We start from the raw sequence: 22897 nt of genomic DNA, 5'->3' as shown, positions 1-22897 counted from the left end.
TCTCAGGTGTATCTCATACATCAGGAGCCATCAGCCCCTATTATACTCCTGCTCTCCCCCTCACATCATGTCACTGTGTGTTACCAGCCCAGAGATCTGACCAGTCTACTCCCTATCCTGGTGTCTGCTCCAAAAAACCAAAGAACCTTGTTTTCTTTCTCAATGCAAGACTGGATCGATCGATTTCAGATGGAATCTTGAGGTTGATGGTCACATATTTCCTCTTTATAGACATAAAGGATGCCTAGCTCCTTGTCCCTATCTGGAAGGCTCATTATTTACTCCACAGAATCCCACTATCAATTCAGTGCTCTTGATTTCAGTTTAGCCATGGTTTAGCAAGTTTTTACGAATCTCATGCCGATCCCTGTGCCGGAAAGAGGGTATTACAGTTTTACCCTGCTTGGGCAACTCCTAGTAATTGTGGACTCAGCTCTCTTTGTTGTAGGAACATAGCTGGTTCCTGAACTTCATCTGGTGCCCTGTCAATGCATGCTGTCCCTGGGATTGATCTTTGACACCAGTCTTCAGAGGGTGTTCCTCTGGAAGACCAAACATGTTCTCTTCAAGGTTTGGTCCGGAGGGTCCTGACCATGGATCACCCATCGTTTCTGTTGTGCATTAATTCGATGGAGAAGATTGTTTCCACCTTTGAGACCATGCAGTAATCTAGGTTTCACTACGGGGCCAACAAACACATGGCCTTTTACCTGCTCACACTATTGCTGAGTACTCATCTGTCTCATCAGTGGTGGCTGGTCGCAGAGAATCTCAGCAGGGACAGATATTTGCCCACTCCCTACTGGGTAATTGTGACCACAGAGCTTGCACTTTGGCCTGTGGGGACTTCAGTCCCTGCAGGCATCTGCCCTTCACATCACTATTCTGGATTTAGAGGCTACTTTTCTTTGCATGTCTGATCTTTGGGACAGGCCAGTTCAGATCCAATCAGACAATGTCACAACTGTGGGCAATGATGGAACCTGCTTGGATCTTATCTTGGACAAAGACTTCTTACCCGTGATCTCTGCTGTGTGGTGGAAAATTGGGAAGCAGAGTTACTCAGCAGGAGCATGATATTGCCAGGTAAGTGGTCTCTTGACCAGGAGATCTTCCACCAGCTGGTCTAACGGTGGGGTCTACCAGAGGAGTGGAAGATCTACATTTTGTGGTGCGAAAAAAATAGGTTAGTTTACTTGAGTGCTTCTACACCAGCACCTGGAACCGCTCGTTCCATAAAGGGTCCTACCACCGGCACCTGGAACGCCTACTACTGGGTATGTGTGGACACTCTGCTGTTGCCACAGAAATCCCGTGGTCCAGTCTGCACTGAGTAGCTGGCAAACTATTCCCACATAGAGACACTGGGCTCAATCCAGAGCAGCCTGAGTGTGAGTAACCCTTTGTGCTATGCTGGTGGTCACAGGATACAAGCAGATGCAGGTGTCTTAAAGCAAATAGATATTTTTTTGCTCCACAGTATACAAGATGTTCTTCAGAAGTACAGTCCTCTCTCATAGGATACACACATTCAGGGCGCACAGGCCATACTATGATACATTACCATGGGGAGCCCGCCCTGACCACTAAGACTAGTACACAAATCAGAAAGCAAACAGCTCATTAAATAGAACATGCCACAATACATTAAACACCCTGTAAAATATATATATATATATATATATATATACTCTGCACCAGACTTAACACAACACAGCTGCAGAGCTTTCCAGTAATGTGCTGTATATTATACATGTGATATATCTCTGCATTGTTACACTGGGGCACAGGACTGTATATTATACATGTGATCTATCTCTGCATTGTTACACTGGGGCACAGGACGGTATATTATACATGTGATCTATCTCTGCATTGTTACACTGGGGCACAGGACTGTATATTATACATGTGATCTATCTCTGCATTGTTACACTGGGGCACAGGACTGTATATTATACATGTGATCTATCTCTGCATTGTTACACTGGGGCACAGGACGGTATATTATACATGTGATCTATCTCTGCATTGTTACACTGGGGCACAGGACGGTATATTATACATGTGATCTATCTCTGCATTGTTACACTGGGGCACAGGACTGTATATTATACATGTGATCTATCTCTGCATTGTTACACTGGGGCACAGGACGGTATATTATACATGTGATCTATCTCTGCATTGTTACACTGGGGCACAGGACGGTATATTATACATGTGATCTATCTCTGCATTGTTACACTGGGGCACAGGACTGTATATTATACATGTGATCTATCTCTGCATTGTTACACTGGGGCACAGGACGGTATATTATACATGTGATCTATCTCTGCATTGTTACACTGGGCCACAGGATGGTATATTATATATGTGATATATCTGCATTGTTACACTGGGGCACAGGACTGTATATTATACATGTGATCTATCTCTGCATTGTTACACTGGGGCACAGGACTGTATATTACATGTGATCTATCTCTGCATTGTTACACTGGGGCACAGGACGGTATATTATACATGTGATCTATCTCTGCATTGTTACACTGGGGCACAGGACGGTATATTATACATGTGATCTATCTCTGCATTGTTACACTGGGGCACAGGACTGTATATTATACATGTGATCTATCTCTGCATTGTTACACTGGGGCACAGGACTGTATATTATACATGTGATCTATCTCTGCATTGTTACACTGGGGCACAGGACTGTATATTATACATGTGATCTATCTCTGCATTGTTACACTGGGGCACAGGACGGTATATTATACATGTGATCTATCTCTGCATTGTTACACTGGGGCACAGGACTGTATATTATACATGTGATCTATCTCTGCATTGTTACACTGGGGCACAGGACTGTATATTATACATGTGATCTATCTCTGCGTTGTTACACTGGGGCACAGGACGGTATATTACACATGTGATCTATCTCTGCATTGTTACCCTGGGGCACAGGACTGTATATTATATATTGTTATTATATATTCTGGTCCTGGTGCCATTAGCTCATTTGAAAGTCCTTGCTGGACATTTCGCTCAACATCGGAGGTTTGAGTGGCGATAAAGTATCGGGCGCGTGCCCGCTTATCCCCGTATTCAATTTAAAAGGTGCGGAATCGGCACCCGGCGAAAATCTAACTGACTGGCGAAATGTCCTCTGAATTTTCGGTAATTGATCCTGTCACACACCAAAATATGTCCTGACATGGGGAATCACTATAGGTACCCCCGATTTGGCCTTCTGCATATTGTCGGGATTTTTAAATAGCCGCGGCAGATTATTATTATTATTATCATTTATTTATATGGCGCCACAAGTGTTCCGCAGCGCCTTACACAGCACATAAACAAGTTGTAGACAAGCGACTTACAGAACAATACAATACAGGACATGGATAATATATATTGCTACATTAGTGACCATAACACCCAGGTAAGCAACCAAGTGTTAGGTGCCCTAGTGGGGAGTAAGAAGTAGATGACACTAAAGTAGGGAGAAGTACAAGAGGGTAGAGGGCTCTGCTCGTAAGAGCTTACATTCTAAAAGGGGAGGGGAAGACAGACAGGGGTGACACAGATGGGGTAGATGGGGAGGAGCATGTACCAGCAAGTTAGGATAAGAGCTGGAAGGCTTTGATGAAGTAGTGGGTCTTGAGAGCCCGTTTGAAGGATTGCAAACAGGTGGAGAGTCTGATGGGGAGTTGGAGAGAGTTCCAGAGGTGGGGAGCAGTGCGGGCAAAATCTTGGAGGCGGGAGTGGGAGGAAGTAATCAGTTGGCATGAAAGGCGGCATTAGTTGAACGAAGAGGGCGGAGAGGAGCGTGAAGGGAGATGAGATCAGAGATGTATATGGGAGAAGATTGGGTGAGCGAGCGTGAGAACCTTAAATTGGGTTCTAAAAGGGAAGGGGAGCCAGTGGAGAGCTTGTAGGAGAGGGGAGGCAGATGTAGAGCGCTTGGAGAGGAAGATAAGTCGTGCAGCAGCATTAAGGATAGACTGGAGAGGAGAGAGATGGGAGTTGGGGAGGCCAGATAGGAGGAGGTTACAATAGTCCAATCTGGCGATGACCAGTGAGTGTATGAGGGTTTTAGTAGCATCCTGGGTGAGATAGGGTCTGATCTTAGAAATATTTTTAAGATGAAAGCGACAGGACTGTGAAAGGCTCTGGATATGTGGTTTGAAGGAGAGGGATGAGTCCAGGATAACTCCAAGACAGCGAACCTTGGGACTAGATGAGATAGTTATTCCATCAATTGATAAAGAAATAGTGGGAAGTGAGGTGATGTGGGAGGGTGGGAAGATGATCAGCTCTGTCTTAGACATATTAAGTGTAAGAAATCGCTGGGACATTCAGGAAGAGACAGCAGAGAGACAGTTGGAGATACGAGTCAGAAGAGAGGGGGAGAGATCAGGGGAGGAAAGGTAGATCTGAGTATAATCAGCATAGAGATGATAATGGAGGTCAAAAGAGCTGATGAGTTCACCTAGAGAGGAAGTATAGAGGGAGAATAGGAGAGGACCAAGAACAGAATCTTGGGGAACACCTACTGTAAGAGGCTGTGGGGGGGAAGAGAAGTCGTGAGAGGAAACTGAGAAAGATCGGTCAGAGAGGTAGGATGACAGCCAGGAGAGGGCAGTGTCACGTAGACCAAGGGAGTGAAGGATATTCAGCAGGAGAGGGTGATCCCCAGTGTCAAAAGCAGCAGAGAGATCAAGGAGAATAAGGAGAGTAGTGGCCTTTGGATTTGGCAGTAAGGAGGTCATTGCTGACTTTCGTGAGGGCAGTATCAGTGGAGTGGAGAGAACAGAAGCCAGACTGAAAAGGGTCAAGGAGGGAGTGGGAGGAAAGAAAAGTGGTGAGGCGGTTGTAGACAGTCCGCTCAAGGAGTTTGGAGGCAAAAGGGAGGAGAGAGATGGCTGATGTTTTTTCTTGACTTTGAAGAAGTGGTGAAGAAGAGTCCCAAAAAAAAACCTATGCCCATCAAATTTGGGGTACATGAAAATGGGGATAACCATATTTTTAAGTCCCTAAAGTGCATTTTGAAAATTCTTCAAAATTCCACCTGCCGCTACCACCCGCATTCTTTTAAACACCTGCCGCATACTTGGGAACCCCCCTGAATTAATTTCGTTATTTAAAAACTTGTTCCCCATATTATTTTTATTTATTTATTTTTAACCCCAAAATTAAAATAATATTTTTAGGGTGTCCCTATATTTTTTTTTTTTTACTTTTTTTGACACAGTTAATTTTTAGGGGCTATTCCCAGGGGTGCAGGCTATTTTTTTTAAGCCTGCGCCCCTAAACCCCAATTCTGCATTTTTTTTTGCCATGTAAAACATGGTGAAAACTTATCCCTGTTTTTTTTTCAAAGACTTTTCGCAAAGGTGAAAAGTTTTTGAAATTGAATACGGGGATAATTCAAACATGCGAATATGACATCATCGCCGATTCCAATTTTTCGCAGCCAAATTGAATATGGCCCTTAGGCTGCAGACCAGGGGCTGCAAAAGAGAGGCACTTCTGTCTAAGTTATAGTAGTCTAAAAAGTGCCAGCTCCTTCTTACCCCTCTCACAATCCAAGGTGAGTGGTGTCCCCCTGATGGAGAGAAAAGGTATTTAACAGTAAGTACAAATATCCTGTATCCCTCTTATGCTGTTTAGGTTACTGTACACACATCACTGGGTAAGAGGATACTGTCATTTATTGTACAGGGGGGATCAGGTATGAGGACCCCTATATACATATCACCTGATAATCACATATATACAATGTACTCAGTCACTGTGTCTCTCCTACAGATGGACCCAGTAACAGAAATACCCCAGAGAGATGTCCCCGTCCTCTTTATTCCCAGGATTGTACAGAGGAGAATCACAGGACCCCACAGGAGCATCAGGTAGGTGGGATTTAGGGTCTCACCAATATACCAAAGTGACTGTCACTATATGATCTGTACAGAAGCTGTGTGTGTCTTATATACTGATATTATATGGTTTACTCTCTGGTAATGAAATCAGACATTATTAACGTGTTATATTATTGTTCTGTGGATTACTTAGGGTGAATATCTGACTGATATTAAGATAGAGGAAGTAGAGACGTATGTGAGGGGTGATCAGCAGTGTAAGGAGGAGGAAATCCCTACAGATATCAGCACTGGTGAGTAATAAACACTTATTACAGAATAGAGTCACATATTCTCCTTGTTCAGTCACTACAGCAATCTCTTATCCTACACCCTCCTCTGTCAGTACAAACTAATAAGGTAAATGTAATCAACCCTTATTAGACTCCTATTCCCCTAATCCTATCATGTCACTGTGTATTACCAGCCAGAAGATCTGACCAGTCTCCTCCCCACATTCTCTGGTGTATCTCATACATCAGGAGCCATCAGCCCCTATTACACTCCTGCTCTCCTCCCCACATCATGTCACTGTGTGTTACCAGCCAGAAGATCTGACCAGTCTGCTCCCCACACTCTCTGGTGTATCTCATACATCAGGAGCCATCAGCCCCTGTTATACTCCTGCTCTCCTCCTCACATCATGTCACTGTGTGTTACCAGCCCAGAGATCTGACCAGTCTCCTCACCACACTCTCTGCTGTATCTCATACATCAGGAGCCATCAGCCCCTATTATAGTCCTGTTCTCCTCCTCACATCATGTCACTGTGTGTTACCAGCCCAGAGATCTGACCAGTCTCCTCCCCACACTCTCTGGTGTATCTCATACATCAGGAGCCATCAGCCCCTATTATACTCCTGCTCTCCTCCTCACATCATGTCACTGTGTGTTACCAGCCCAGAGATCTGACCAGTCTCCTCCCCACATTCTCTGGTGTATCTCGTACATCAGGAGCCATCAGCCCCTATTATACTACTGCTGTCCCCTCACATCATGTCACTGTGTGTTACCAGCCCAGAGATCTGACCAGTCTCCTCCCCACACTCTCTGGTGTATCTCGTACATCAGGAGCCATCAGCCCCTATTATACTCCTGCTCTCCCCCCTCACATCATGTCACTGTGTGTTACCAGCCCAGAGATCTGACCAGTCTCCTCCCCACACTCCCTGTTGTATCTCATACATCAGGAGCCATCAGCCCCTATTATACTCCTGCTCTCCTCCTCACATCATGTCACTGTGAGTTACCAGCCCAGAGATCTGACCAGTCTCCTCCCCACACTCTGGTGTATCTCATACATCAGGAGCCATCAGCCCCTATTATACTCCTGCTCTCCCCCTCACATCATGTTACTGTGTATTACCAGCTCAGAGATCTGACCAGTCTCCTCCCCACACTCTCTGGTGTATCTCATACATCAGGAGCCATCTGCCTCTGTTATGCGCCTGCTCTCCCCCTCACATCATGTCACTGTGTGTTACCAGCCCAGAGATCTGACCAGTCTCCTCCCCACACTCTCTGGTGTATCTCATACATCAGGAGCCATCAGCCCCTATTATACTCCTGCTCTCCTCCTCACATCATGTCACTGTGTGTTACCAGCCCAGAGATCTGACCAGTCTCCTCCCCACTCTCTCTGGTGTATCTCATACATCAGGAGCCATCAGCCCCTATTATACTCCTGCTCTCCCCCTCACATCATGTCACTGTGTGTTACCAGCCCAGAGATCTGACCAGTCTCCTCCCTACACTCTCTGGTGTATCTCATACATCAGGAGCCATCAGCCCCTATTATACTCCTGCTCTCCCCCTCACATCATGTCACTGTGTGTTACCAGCCCAGAGATCTGACCAGTCTCCTCCCCACACTCTCTGGTGTATCTCATACATCAGGAGCCATCAGCCCCTATTATACTCCTGCTCTCCTCCTCACATCATGTCACTGTGTGTTACCAGCCCAGAGATCTGACCAGTCTCCTCCCCACTCTCTCTGGTGTATCTCATACATCAGGAGCCATCAGCCCCTATTATACTCCTGCTCTCCCCCTCACATCATGTCACTGTGTGTTACCAGCCCAGAGATCTGACCAGTCTCCTCCCCACACTCTCTGGTGTATCTCATACACCAGGAGCCATCAGCCTCTATTATACTCCTGCTCTCCCCCTCCCATCATGTCACTGTGTGTTACCAGCCCAGAGATCTGACCAGTCTCCTCACCACACTCTCTGCTGTATCTCATACATCAGGAGCCATCAGCCCTTATTATACTACTGTTCTCCTCCTCACATCATGTCACTGTGTGTTACCAACCCAGAGATCTGACCAGTCTCCTCACCACACTCTCTGGTGTATCTCATACATCAGGAGCCATCAGCCCCTATTATACTCCTGCTCTCCCCCTCACATCATGTTACCGTGTATTACCAGCTCAGAGATCTGAACAGTCTCCTCCCCACACTCTCTGCTGTATCTCATACATCAGGAGCCATCTGCCTCTGTTATGCTCCTGCTCTCCCCCTCACATCATGTCACTGTGTGTTACCAGCCCAGAGATCTGACCAATCTCCTCCTTACACTCTCTGGTGTATCTCATACATCAGGATCCATCAGCCCCTATTATACTCCTGCTCTCCCCCTCACATCATGTCACTGTGTGTTACCAGCCCAGAGATCTGACCAGTCTCCTCCCCGCACTCTCTGGTGTATCTCATACATCAGGAGCCATCAGCCCCTATTATACTTCTGCTCTCCTACTCACATCATGTCACTGTGTGTTACCAGCCCAGAGATCTGACCAGTCTCCTCCCCACACTCTTTCTGATGTATCTCATACATCAGGAGCCATCAGCCCCTATTATACTCCTGCTCTCCTTCTCACATCATGTCACTGTGTATTACCAGCCCAGAGATCTGACCAGTCTCCTCCCCACTCTCTCTGGTGTATCTCATACATCAGGAGCCATCAGCCCCTATTATACTCCTGCTCTCCCCCTCACATCATGTCACTGTGTGTTACCAGCCCAGAGATCTGACCAGTCTCCTCCCCACACTCTCTGGTGTATCTCATACACCAGGAGCCATCAGCCTCTATTATACTCCTGCTCTCCCCCTCCCATCATGTCACTGTGTGTTACCAGCCCAGAGATCTGACCAGTCTCCTCACCACACTCTCTGCTGTATCTCATACATCAGGAGCCATCAGCCCCTATTATAGTCCTGTTCTCCTCCTCACATCATGTCACTGTGTGTTACCAACCCAGAGATCTGACCAGTCTCCTCACCACACTCTCTGGTGTATCTCATACATCAGGAGCCATCAGCCCCTATTACACTCCTGCTCTCCTCCCCACATCATGTCACTGTGTGTTACCAGCCAGAAGATCTGACCAGTCTGCTCCCCACACTCTCTGGTGTATCTCATACATCAGGAGCCATCAGCCCCTGTTATACTCCTGCTCTCCTCCTCACATCATGTCACTGTGTGTTACCAGCCCAGAGATCTGACCAGTCTCCTCACCACACTCTCTGCTGTATCTCATACATCAGGAGCCATCAGCCCCTATTATAGTCCTGTTCTCCTCCTCACATCATGTCACTGTGTGTTACCAACCCAGAGATCTGACCAGTCTCCTCACCACACTCTCTGGTGTATCTCATACATCAGGAGCCATCAGCCCCTATTATACTCCTGCTCTCCTCCTCACATCATGTCACTGTGTGTTACCAGCCCAGAGATCTGACCAGTCTCCTCCCCACATTCTCTGGTGTATCTCGTACATCAGGAGCCATCAGCCCCTATTATACTACTGCTGTCCCCTCACATCATGTCACTGTGTGTTACCAGCCCAGAGATCTGACCAGTCTCCTCCCCACACTCTCTGGTGTATCTCGTACATCAGGAGCCATCAGCCCCTATTATACTCCTGCTCTCCCCCCTCACATCATGTCACTGTGTGTTACCAGCCCAGAGATCTGACCAGTCTCCTCCCCACACTCCCTGTTGTATCTCATACATCAGGAGCCATCAGCCCCTATTATACTCCTGCTCTCCTCCTCACATCATGTCACTGTGAGTTACCAGCCCAGAGATCTGACCAGTCTCCTCCCCACACTCTGGTGTATCTCATACATCAGGAGCCATCAGCCCCTATTATACTCCTGCTCTCCCCCTCACATCATGTTACTGTGTATTACCAGCTCAGAGATCTGACCAGTCTCCTCCCCACACTCTCTGGTGTATCTCATACATCAGGAGCCATCTGCCTCTGTTATGCGCCTGCTCTCCCCCTCACATCATGTCACTGTGTGTTACCAGCCCAGAGATCTGACCAGTCTCCTCCCCACACTCTCTGCTGTATCTCATACATCAGGAGCCATCTGCCTCTGTTATGCTCCTGCTCTCCCCCTCACATCATGTCACTGTGTGTTACCAGCCCAGAGATCTGACCAATCTCCTCCTTACACTCTCTGGTGTATCTCATACATCAGGATCCATCAGCCCCTATTATACTCCTGCTCTCCCCCTCACATCATGTCACTGTGTGTTACCAGCCCAGAGATCTGACCAGTCTCCTCCCCGCACTCTCTGGTGTATCTCATACATCAGGAGCCATCAGCCCCTATTATACTTCTGCTCTCCTACTCACATCATGTCACTGTGTGTTACCAGCCCAGAGATCTGACCAGTCTCCTCCCCACACTCTTTCTGATGTATCTCATACATCAGGAGCCATCAGCCCCTATTATACTCCTGCTCTCCTTCTCACATCATGTCACTGTGTATTACCAGCCCAGAGATCTGACCAGTCTCCTCCCCACTCTCTCTGGTGTATCTCATACATCAGGAGCCATCAGCCCCTATTATACTCCTGCTCTCCCCCTCACATCATGTCACTGTGTGTTACCAGCCCAGAGATCTGACCAGTCTCCTCCCCACACTCTCTGGTGTATCTCATACACCAGGAGCCATCAGCCTCTATTATACTCCTGCTCTCCCCCTCCCATCATGTCACTGTGTGTTACCAGCCCAGAGATCTGACCAGTCTCCTCACCACACTCTCTGCTGTATCTCATACACCAGGAGCCATCAGCCCCTATTATACTCCTGTTCTCCTCCTCACATCATGTCACTGTGTGTTACCAACCCAGAGATCTGACCAGTCTCCTCACCACACTCTCTGGTGTATCTCATACATCAGGAGCCATCAGCCCCTATTATACTCCTGCTCTCCCCCTCACATCATGTTACTGTGTATTACCAGCTCAGAGATCTGACCAGTGTCCTCCCCACACTCTCTGCTGTATCTCATACATCAGGAGCCATCTGCCTCTGTTATGCTCCTGCTCTCCCCCTCACATCATGTCACTGTGTGTTACCAGCCCAGAGATCTGACCAATCTCCTCCTTACACTCTCTGGTGTATCTCATACATCAGGATCCATCAGCCCCTATTATACTCCTGCTCTCCCCCTCACATCATGTCACTGTGTGTTACCATCCCAGAGATCTGACCAGTCTCCTCCCCACACTCTCTGGTGTATGTCATACATCAGGAGCCATCAGCCCCTATTATACTTCTGCTCTCCTACTCACATCATGTCACTGTGTGTTACCAGCCCAGAGATCTGACCAGTCTCCTCCCCACACTCTTTCTGATGTATCTCATACATCAGGAGCCATCAGCCCCTATTATACTCCTGCTCTCCTTCTCACATCATGTCACTGTGTATTACCAGCCCAGAGATCTGACCAATCTCCTCCGCACACTCTCTGGTGTATCTCATACATCATGAGCCATCAGCCCCTATTATACTCCTGCTCTCCTCCTCACATCATGTCACTGTGTGTTACCAGCCCAGAGATCTGACCAGTGTCCTCACCACACTCTCTGCTGTATCTCATACATCAGGAGCCAACAGCCCCTATTATACTCCTGTTCTCCTCACATCATGTCACTGTGTGTTACCAACCCAGAGATCTGACCAGTCTCCTCCCCACACTCTCTGGTGTATCTCATACATCAGGAGCCATCAGCCCCTATTATACTCCTGCTCTCCCCCTCACATCATGTCACTGTGTGTTACCAGCCTAGAGATCTGACCAGTCTCCTCCCCACACTCTCTGGTGTATCTCATACATCAGGAGCCATCAGCCCCTATTATACTCCTGCTCTCCTCCTCACATCATGTCACTTTTTGTTACCAGCCCAGAGACCTGACCAGTGTCCTCACCACACTCTCTGCTGTATCTCATACATCAGGAGCCATCAGCCCTTATTATACTACTGTTCTCCTCCTCACATCATGTCACTGTGTGTTACCAACCCAGAGATCTGACCAGTCTCCTCACCACACTCTCTGGTGTATCTCATACATCAGGAGCCATCAGCCCCTATTATACTCCTGCTCTCCCCCTCACATCATGTTACTGTGTATTACCAGCTCAGAGATCTGACCAGTGTCCTCCCCACACTCTCTGCTGTATCTCATACATCAGGAGCCATCTGCCTCTGTTATGCTCCTGCTCTCCCCCTCACATCATGTCACTGTGTGTTACCAGCCCAGAGATCTGACCAATCTCCTCCTTACACTCTCTGGTGTATCTCATACATCAGGATCCATCAGCCCCTATTATACTCCTGCTCTCCCCCTCACATCATGTCACTGTGTGTTACCATCCCAGAGATCTGACCAGTCTCCTCCCCACACTCTCTGGTGTATGTCATACATCAGGAGCCATCAGCCCCTATTATACTTCTGCTCTCCTACTCACATCATGTCACTGTGTGTTACCAGCCCAGAGATCTGACCAGTCTCCTCCCCACACTCTTTCTGATGTATCTCATACATCAGGAGCCATCAGCCCCTATTATACTCCTGCTCTCCTTCTCACATCATGTCACTGTGTATTACCAGCCCAGAGATCTGACCAATCTCCTCCGCACACTCTCTGGTGTATCTCATACATCATGAGCCATCAGCCCCTATTATACTCCTGCTCTCCTCCTCACATCATGTCACTGTGTGTTACCAGCCCAGAGATCTGACCAGTGTCCTCACCACACTCTCTGCTGTATCTCATACATCAGGAGCCAACAGCCCCTATTATACTCCTGTTCTCCTCACATCATGTCACTGTGTGTTACCAACCCAGAGATCTGACCAGTCTCCTCCCCACACTCTCTGGTGTATCTCATACATCAGGAGCCATCAGCCCCTATTATACTCCTGCTCTCCCCCTCACATCATGTCACTGTGTGTTACCAGCCTAGAGATCTGACCAGTCTCCTCCCCACACTCTCTGGTGTATCTCATACATCAGGAGCCATCAGCCCCTATTATACTCCTGCTCTCCTCCTCACATCATGTCACTTTTTGTTACCAGCCCAGAGACCTGACCAGTGTCCTCACCACACTCTCTGCTGTATCTCATACATCAGGAGCCAACAGCTCTGCTCTCTGCCTATTATACGTCTGCTCTCCTACTCACATCATGTCACTGTGTGTTACCAGCCCAGAGATCTGACCAGTCTCCTCCCCACACTCTTTCTGATGTATCTCATACATCAGGAGCCATCAGCCCCTATTATACTCCTGCTCTCCTTCTCACATCATGTCACTGTGTATTACCAGCCCAGAGATCTGACCAGTCTCCTCCCCACTCTCTCTGGTGTATCTCATACATCAGGAGCCATCAGCCCCTATTATACTCCTGCTCTCCCCCTCACATCATGTCACTGTGTGTTACCAGCCCAGAGATCTGACCAGTCTCCTCCCCACACTCTCTGGTGTATCTCATACACCAGGAGCCATCAGCCTCTATTATACTCCTGCTCTCCCCCTCCCATCATGTCACTGTGTGTTACCAGCCCAGAGATCTGACCAGTCTCCTCACCACACTCTCTGCTGTATCTCATACACCAGGAGCCATCAGCCCCTATTATACTCCTGTTCTCCTCCTCACATCATGTCACTGTGTGTTACCAACCCAGAGATCTGACCAGTCTCCTCACCACACTCTCTGGTGTATCTCATACATCAGGAGCCATCAGCCCCTATTATACTCCTGCTCTCCCCCTCCCATCATGTCACTTTTTGTTACCAGCCCAGAGACCTTACCAGTCTCCTCACCACACTCTCTGCTGTATCTCATACATCAGGAGCCATCAGCCCTTATTATACTACTGTTCTCCTCCTCACATCATGTCACTGTGTGTTACCAACCCAGAGATCTGACCAGTCTCCTCACCACACTCTCTGGTGTATCTCATACATCAGGAGCCATCAGCCCCTATTATACTCCTGCTCTCCCCCTCACATCATGTTACTGTGTATTACCAGCTCAGAGATCTGACCAGTCTCCTCCCCACACTCTCTGCTGTATCTCATACATCAGGAGCCATCTGCCTCTGTTATGCTCCTGCTCTCCCCCTCACATCATGTCACTGTGTGTTACCAGCCCAGAGATCTGACCAATCTCCTCCTTACACTCTCTGGTGTATCTCATACATCAGGATCCATCAGCCCCTATTATACTCCTGCTCTCCCCCTCACATCATGTCACTGTGTGTTACCATCCCAGAGATCTGACCAGTCTCCTCCCCACACTCTCTGGTGTATCTCATACATCAGGAGCCATCAGCCCCTATTATACTTCTGCTCTCCTACTCACATCATGTCACTGTGTGTTACCAGCCCAGAGATCTGACCAGTCTCCTCCCCACACTCTTTCTGATGTATCTCATACATCAGGAGCCATCAGCCCCTATTATACTCCTGCTCTCCTTCTCACATCATGTCACTGTGTATTACCAGCCCAGAGATCTGACCAATCTCCTCCGCACACTCTCTGGTGTATCTCATACATCATGAGCCATCAGCCCCTATTATACTCCTGCTCTCCTCCTCACATCATGTCACTGTGTGTTACCAGCCCAGAGATCTGACCAGTGTCCTCACCACACTCTCTGCTGTATCTCATACATCAGGAGCCAACAGCCCCTATTATACTCCTGTTCTCCTCACATCATGTCACTGTGTGTTACCAACCCAGAGATCTGACCAGTCTCCTCCCCACACTCTCTGGTGTATCTCATACATCAGGAGCCATCAGCCCCTATTATACTCCTGCTCTCCCCCTCGCATCATGTCACTTTTTGTTACCAGCCCAGAGACCTGACCAGTGTCCTCACCACACTCTCTGCTGTATCTCATACATCAGGAGCCAACAGCCCCTATTATACTCCTGTTCTCCTCACATCATGTCACTGTGTGTTACCAACCCAGAGATCTGACCAGTCTCCTCCCCACACTCTCTGGTGTATCTCATACATCAGGAGCCATCAGCCCCTATTATACTCCTGCTCTCCCCCTCGCATCATGTCACTGTGTGTTACCAGCCCAGAGATCTGACCAGTCTCCTCCCCACACTCCCTGATGTATCTCATACATCAGGAGCCATCAGCCCCTATTATACTCCTGCTCTCCCCCTCACATCATGTCACTGTGTGTTACCAGCCCAGAGATCTGACCAGTCTCCTCCCCACACTCTCTGGTGTATCTCATACATCAGGAGCCATCAGCCCCTATTATACTCCTGCTCTCCTTCTCACATCATGTCACTGTGTGTTACCAGCCCAGAGATCTGACCAGTCTCCTCCCCACACTCTCTGGTGTATCTCATACATCAGGAGCCATCAGCCCCTATTATACTCCTGCTCTCCCCCTCACATCATGTCACAGAGACATATGGGATAAAGAGGGGATAGAGCTATATGGGATAAAGAGTGGAGGTAAGAGATGACGGGTGGGAGAGAGAGCTGGGATGAAAAGGAAAGAAAAATGTATGGTCCAGAGATGAGAAGAACATTGGAAGAGAGAGGGAAGGAAGAGAATGGGGAGACGGCGAGAGGGAAGGAAGAGAAGGGGGAGACGGCGAGAGGGAAGGAAGAGAAGGGGGAGACGGCGAGAGGGAAGGAAGAGAAGGGGGAGACGGCGAGAGGGAAGGAAGAGAAGGGGGAGACGGTGAGATGGGAGGAACAGAAGGGGGAGACGGTGATATGGAAGGAAGAGAAGGGGGAGACGGCGATATGGAAGGAAGAGAAGGGGGAGACGGCGATATGGAAGGCAGAGAAGGGGGAGACGGCTATATGGAAGGAAGAGAAGGGGGAGACGGCGAGATGGAAGGAAGAGAAGAGGGAGATGGCGAGATGGAAGGAAGAGAAGGGGGAGACGGCGAGATGGAAGGAAGAGAAGGGGGAGACGGCGAGATGGAAGGAAGAGAAGGGGGAGACGGCGAGATGGAAGGAAGAGAAGTTGGAGACGGTGATATGGAAAGAAGAGTAGAGGGAGACGGTGAGAGGGAAGGAAGAGAAGGGGGAGACGGCGAGATAGAAGAAAGAGAAGGGGGAGACGGCGAGATGGAAGGAAGAGAAGAGGGAGACGGCGAGATGGAAGGAAGAGAAGGGGGAGACGGCGAGACGGAAGGAAGAGAAGGGGGAGACGGTGAGATGGAAGGAAGAGAAGGGGGAGATGGTTAGAGGGAAGAAAGAGAAGGGGGAGACGGGGAGATGGAAGGAAGAGAAGGGGGAGACGGTGAGAGGGAAGGGGGAGATGGTGAGAGGGAAGGAAGAGAAGGGGGAGACGGTGATATGGAAGGAAGAGAAGAGGGAGATGCTGAGAGGGAAGGAAGAGAAGGGGGGGACGGTGAGATGGAAGGAAGAGAAGGGGGAGACGGTGATATGGAAGGAAGAGATGGGGGAGACGGTGATATGGAAGGAAGAGAAGGGGGAGACGGTGATATGGAAGGAAGAGAAGGGGGAGACGGTGAGATGGAAGGAAGAGAAGGGGGAGACGGTGAGATGGAAGGAAGAGAAGGAGGAGACGGTGAGATGGAAGGAAGAGAAGGGGGAGACGGTGAGATGGAAGGAAGAGAAGGGGGAGACGGGGAGATGGAAGGCAGAGAAGGGGGAGACGGGGATATGGAAGGCAGAGAAGGGGGAGACGGCGATATGGAAGGAAGAGAAGGGGGAGACGGCGAGATGGAAGGAAGAGAAGAGGGAGACGGCGAGATGGAAGGAAGAGAAGGGGGAGACGGCGAGATGGAAGGAAGAGAAGGGGGAGACGGCGAGATGGAAGGAAGAGAAGGGGGAGACGGCGAGATGGAAGGAAGAGAAGGGGGAGACGGCGAGATGGAAGGAAGAGAAGTTGGAGACGGTGATATGGAAAGAAGAGTAGAGGGAGACGGCGAGAGGGAAGGAAGAGAAGGGGGAGACGGCGAGATGGAAGGAAGAGAAGGGGGAGACGGTGAGATGGAAGGAAGAGAAGGAGGAGACGGTGAGATGGAAGGAAGAGAAGGGGGAGACGGTGAGATGGAAGGAAGAGAAGGAGGAGACGGTGAGATGGAAGGAAGAGAAGGGGGAGACGGTGAGATGGAAGGAAGAGAAGGGGGAGACGGGGATATGGAAGGCAGAGAAGGGGGAGACGGCGATATGGAAGGCAGAGAAGGGGGAGACGGCGAGATGGAAGGAAGAGAAGAGGGAGACGGCGAGATGGAAGGAAGAGAAGGGGGAGACGGCGAGATGGAAGGAAGAGAAGGGGGAGACGGCGAGATGGAAGGAAGAGAAGGGGGAGACGGTGAGATGGAAGGAAGAGAAGGGGGAGACGGTGAGATGGAAGGAAGAGAAGGAGGAGACGGGGAGGTGGGAGGAATAGAAGGTGGAGACGGTGAGATGGAAGAAAGAGAAGGAGGATACGGTGAGATGGAAGGAAGAGAAGGAGGATACGGTGAGATGGAAGGAAGAGAAGGGGGAGACGGTGAGAGGAAAGGAAGAGAAGGAGGAGACGGTGAGATGGAAGGAAGAGAAGGAGAACACGGTGAGATGGAAGAGAAGGGGGAGACAGTGAGATGGATGGAAGAGGTGGCAATTTTCTACTTCTAATTCCTATTTCACTGTACTCTGGTTGCTCTCCTTCCCTTTTGTCTACAATGAAGTTTCAGCCACAAATAGTAACAGGACTCTACACAAGAAATGTTACTTGGAAGTCTGTATTTTGATTTGGTTGTAGTTGTCCAGGGAGGCACTGTAATCTGTGGCTGCAATGTGCTTCTACAAGAGTCATATTTGCTTTTTGTAAACACGTTCTTACCGTTCTACATGTACAAATAAAAAAAAAAACATCTCGAATGCACTTGGAGTAAATAACTTTACTCCATTTACCTTTATCTTATTTCCAGCAGACACACACACAAGCAGGAATATCTCATGGGGACATTTATTTCCAGACATTGAAATAGAAGATAACAAAAACATCATACGAAATTCTGCTGATGGAATCCCCGTAAATCTGAATATACATCCAGTACGTCACAGTGGAGCTATATCATCTGATCCCTCTAATCATGAAGAATGTTCTACCAGTAATTTGGATTCTGTTACAAATCGAACTCATACTGGTGACACAGTCTTCTACTGTCCTGAATGTGGGAAACGTTTTAAAAATCAGTCATTTTTAGCTAGACACCAGAGAACCCATAAAAGTAAGAAGCTATACCCATGTTCTGATTGTGGGAAATGTTTTAAATACCTGTCAATTTTTGTTAGACATCAGAAAACCCACAAATGTAAGAAACTATATACATGTTCTGAGTGTGGGAAATGTTTCGCGTATAGATCACGTTTTAACAAACATTGGAGAATTCACACAGGTGAGAAACCATTTCTATGTTCTGAGTGTGGGAAATGTTTTACACGTAAATCCGATCTTGTTACACATCAGAGAAGTCACACAGGTGAGAGGCCATTTCCCTGTTCTGAGTGTGGAAAATGTTTTACGCAGAAATCATATCTTGTTGAACATCAGAGAATTCACACAGGTGAGAAACCATTTCTATGTTCTGAGTGTGGGAAATGTTTTACACAGAAATCCTATCTTGTTGAACATCGGAGAATTCACACAGGTGAGAGGCCATTTCCATGTTCTGAGTGTGGGAAATGTTACACAAAAGAAAAATATCTTGTTGAACATCAGAGAATTCACACAGGTGAGAAACCATTTCCATGTTCGGAGTGTGGGAAATGTTTTACGTATAGATCAGGTTTTAATAAACATTGGAAAATTCACACAGGTGAGAGGCCATTTCCATGTTCGGAGTGTGGGAAATGTTTTACACGAAAAACATATCTTGCTGAACATCAGAGAATTCACACAGGTGAGAAACCATTTCCATGTTCGGAGTGTGGGAAATGTTTTACACACAAAACACATCTCCTTGAACATCAAAAAATTCATAGAGGTGAGAAACCATTTCTGTGTTCTAAGTGTGGGAAATGTTTTACACAGAAAACACATCTTTTTGAACATGAGAGAAGTCACACTGGTGCAAAACCATTTCCATGTGCTGAATGTGGTAAATGTTTTACTCGAAAAACATATCTTATTGAACATCAGAGAACTCACACAGGTGAGAAGCCATTTTCTTGTTCTGAGTGTGATAAATGTTTTACACAGAAATCATATCTGGTTACACATCAGAGAAGTCACACAGGTGAGAAGCCATTTCCATGCTCTGAGTGTGGCAAATGTTTTACACACAAATCAAGTCTTGTTGCACATGAGAGAATTCACACAGGTGAGAAACCTTTTCCATGTTCTGAGTGTGGGAAATGTTTTGCACAAAAATCGGAGCTTGTTATACATCAGAGACGTCACACAGGTGAGAGGCCATTTTCATGTTCTGAGTGTGGGAAATGTTTTACAGAGAAATCAGAGCTTGTTATACATCAGAGAATTCACACAGGTGAGAAACCATTTTCATGTTCTGAGTGTGGGAAATGTTTTACATACAGATCAACTCTTGTTACACACAAGAGAAGTCACACAGGAGAAAAGCCATTCCCATGAGCTGATTGATTAATGCCGTTGATATTTTTAATGTCATTTAAACAATAAAGTATAAATGCATTTACGGAGTGTATGCTCACACGTATATGTTTGATAACTTGGTTATTGAGGGTAAATGAAAATTCAAGTCACATTGCTGCAATGTAATTACCATCTGCAGACATAGAACTTCTGTTATGAGCGTAAGACTAGAACAGATTACTAATATGTAGATTTGTAGTTCCCTAATTCTATGGAATATTGGCATCATTCAGACCACATGTTATATAGGGTCCATGGTAATTTATAATCTCAGCAATGGGCTGGAGATATAATGGAACACTATTACTGTATATTATGTTTGGTCATACTCTAATTGAAGGTATAGTTCTGTAATATGTTGATTTATAATAAAATATAATACTAAATACAGGATGAATCTTATAAGATTAATATCTTAATGAAAAGTGTATGCGGTTATTAGGTGGGCTGAATTCCATGGGAATATGTCCTATCCAAGCACTAGGAATCAGTGTATTAGTTGTATTCTAAAGAATTCCACCAAAATGGCTGCTTGCGCCATGTGTCAGGGACAGTTGTGGCTAATTGATGTCATGCTCTATACTTGCTGCCCATGTGTTATTATGACTCATAATTTGTACATTGGTGAATAGACTATGTTTTGCGTTGTTTGATTTTAGTTTGTATCTATACTCTATTCCTCTGTATAGTGAACATGAAATAACAGAACATTGTATATATCCGGACATGATATACAATTGTGTGATGAGTATACAAACTAATAAAATCCAATTAGTAGAAATTTTCATCTTGGTTTTCTGAAGTTATTTCAACAAGAGAAAAGTAAAATGTCGGAAGGAAGCAACTGATATATAATATAATGCATAATAATAATAATATAATTATAAAATAAACATTTATATAATGTATAATGAGGGTGTGTGGATATTTTCCAGCTCTTCAATGCCTTCTACTCTGCTTGTTAATCTACTGACAACTGCATAGTCCACTGGTTCCAGAGCTCACTAGTGCCTCCAGTGCATACTCCGCTGGTTCCAGAGCTCACTAGTGCCTCCAGTGCATACTCCGCTGGTTCCAGAGCTCACTAGTGCCTCCAGTGCATACTCTGCTGGTTCCACAGCTCACTAGTGCCTCCAGTGCATACTCCGCTGGTTCCAGAGCTCACTAGTGCCTCCAGTGCATACTCCGCTGGTTCCACAGCTCACTAGTGCCTCCAGTGCATACTCCGCTGGTTCCAGAGCTCACTAGTGCCTCCAGTGCATACTCTGCTGGTTCCACAGCTCACTAGTGCCTCCAGTGCATACTCCGCTGGTTCCAGAGCTCACTAGTGCCTCCAGTGCATACTCTGCTGGTTCCAGAGCTCACTAGTGCCTCCAGTGCATACTCCGCTGGTTCCAGAGCCCATCAGGAAATTCCCTCACGCTGTCTCCAGTTAAAACTATATTTACATAGTAATGCTTCCACTGCAGGCAACTACTGCTTGTGTCACCCTCCAAGTTACCCTCAGAGTTGCACCTGGGTTCTGCCCAGTGGACCTGCAAATATACTGCAGAAAAGACCAAATTCCCTTGCGGGAATCCATGGTGAATACCTTTACCATGTTTGTTAGATTCTGTGCCAATGTTGTTTTTGGTGTGTGCATTCACATAATCCTTAAATCTCTTCAGGAAATTGGACTTTCATGGATCTTATAACTTCATTCGAATCTAGGAGGGTGAGGAATGTTCCATGCTATGAATGGACACTACCAGTATTTGGTCATGCCCTTTGGTTTATGCAACACACCTGCTGTCTTCCAGGGTTTCATGATTGGGGTCTTTTCAGATATCCTAAACATCTGTGGTATACTACTTGGATTACATTTTTTTTTCTCAAGATCTAAAGTCACATTGTTCTCATGTTTCTAAAGTTCTGAGTTGCCTGCAGAATCATCATCTGTCATGTAATTTGGTAAAATGTCTCTCCAAGAAAACAAAAATGCCTTTTCTATGTTATATTGTGTCCAGTACTCGTTTCAGATGGACCCTAAGATACCAAACATTTTGGATTAGCCACAACTGCAAGATCTTAAAGCAATACAAGAGTCCCTGGGGTTTGCCAACTATTATAGACCATTAATTCAAGGATACTCTACTATAGTGACACCCATCACAGCTTTAACCAAAAACCAAGCCAATCCTAAGGAGAAGTATATGGTGGCAGTGCCATCTTTTCAAATAATGAAGAAGGCTTAATCTACATCTCCATTCCTTCATCCAGACATCTTCCTTCCATTCCTCCTGAAGGTAGATGCCTCTCCTGAAGGGGTAGAATCTGTGTTATCTCAAACATCCACTGATTGCAAACTCGATTCTTGTTGCTTCTTTTCCAAAACATTTTCCCCAGCTGAAAGAAACTTTACAATAATTATTGACCATGTAACTGGCTTTTGAAGAATGATGGTATCTCCTTGAAGAAGCCAAGTTCCCAGTGGCTATCTTCATGGACCTCAAACATCTTTTATATCTAGACAAGAAAAAGGAAAAATTCCCTCAGCACTCTACAATGAGTCTTGAATACTACATAAAAGAAATACAGAGATCTTGGTTCGTATGTATTTGTAGACATATGTTTAAACCACCAGACCGAAACTAGGCTTCTCTGATGTAGTGGTCCCTAATGCTACGTGATAATAGCACCCACTTTGGGTCATATTATTGCATACTGTTAGGCCACATGATAATAGAACATACATTAATATATCTAAATTGAGAGACAACTCACCTGGAGGAAACCCCAAATCCTCCAATTGGCACTACAGGAACCAGCACACTCTCCAAATGCTGATCCCATCCATGCCTCTCAGAAGTAATATAAAATGGTGGTTGCTCAAATCAACTTAATGGCCCTTCACAGGTGCATGAAAAGGGAGGGGTTAATCTAGACAAGATATTAATTTTCTAGATTAACCCCTCCCTATTGATGTACCTATGAAGGACCATTAAGTTGATTTGAGCAACCACAATTTGCTATATTTTATATCTACAAACTGCTCA

The 22897-nt window shown here is 46.7% G+C and overlaps 1 protein-coding gene across 1 annotated transcript in view; it reads left to right on the top strand.

Annotated features, from left to right (window-relative positions):
• LOC148436234 (uncharacterized) overlaps positions 1-20647 on the top strand; it is a 47451-nt gene extending 26804 nt beyond the window's left edge. The window contains exons 8-10 of the mRNA XM_088465164.1: positions 5830-5927; positions 6091-6190; positions 18175-20647. Coding sequence (XP_088321290.1) covers positions 5830-5927; positions 6091-6190; positions 18175-19841 — 1865 coding nt within the window. The 3' untranslated portion in view covers positions 19842-20647. The remainder of the gene's footprint in view (positions 1-5829; positions 5928-6090; positions 6191-18174) is intronic.
• Positions 20648-22897: the final 2250 nt, after the last annotated feature.

This window comes from Taudactylus pleione, unplaced genomic scaffold (genome assembly GCF_031769625.1).
Source record: "Taudactylus pleione unplaced genomic scaffold, aTauple2 ptg001883l, whole genome shotgun sequence".
NCBI classification, from domain to species: Eukaryota; Metazoa; Chordata; class Amphibia; order Anura; family Myobatrachidae; genus Taudactylus; species Taudactylus pleione.
Note: the sequence above shows the minus strand (reverse complement) of the source record. Positions and strands in the feature narration are given on the sequence as shown.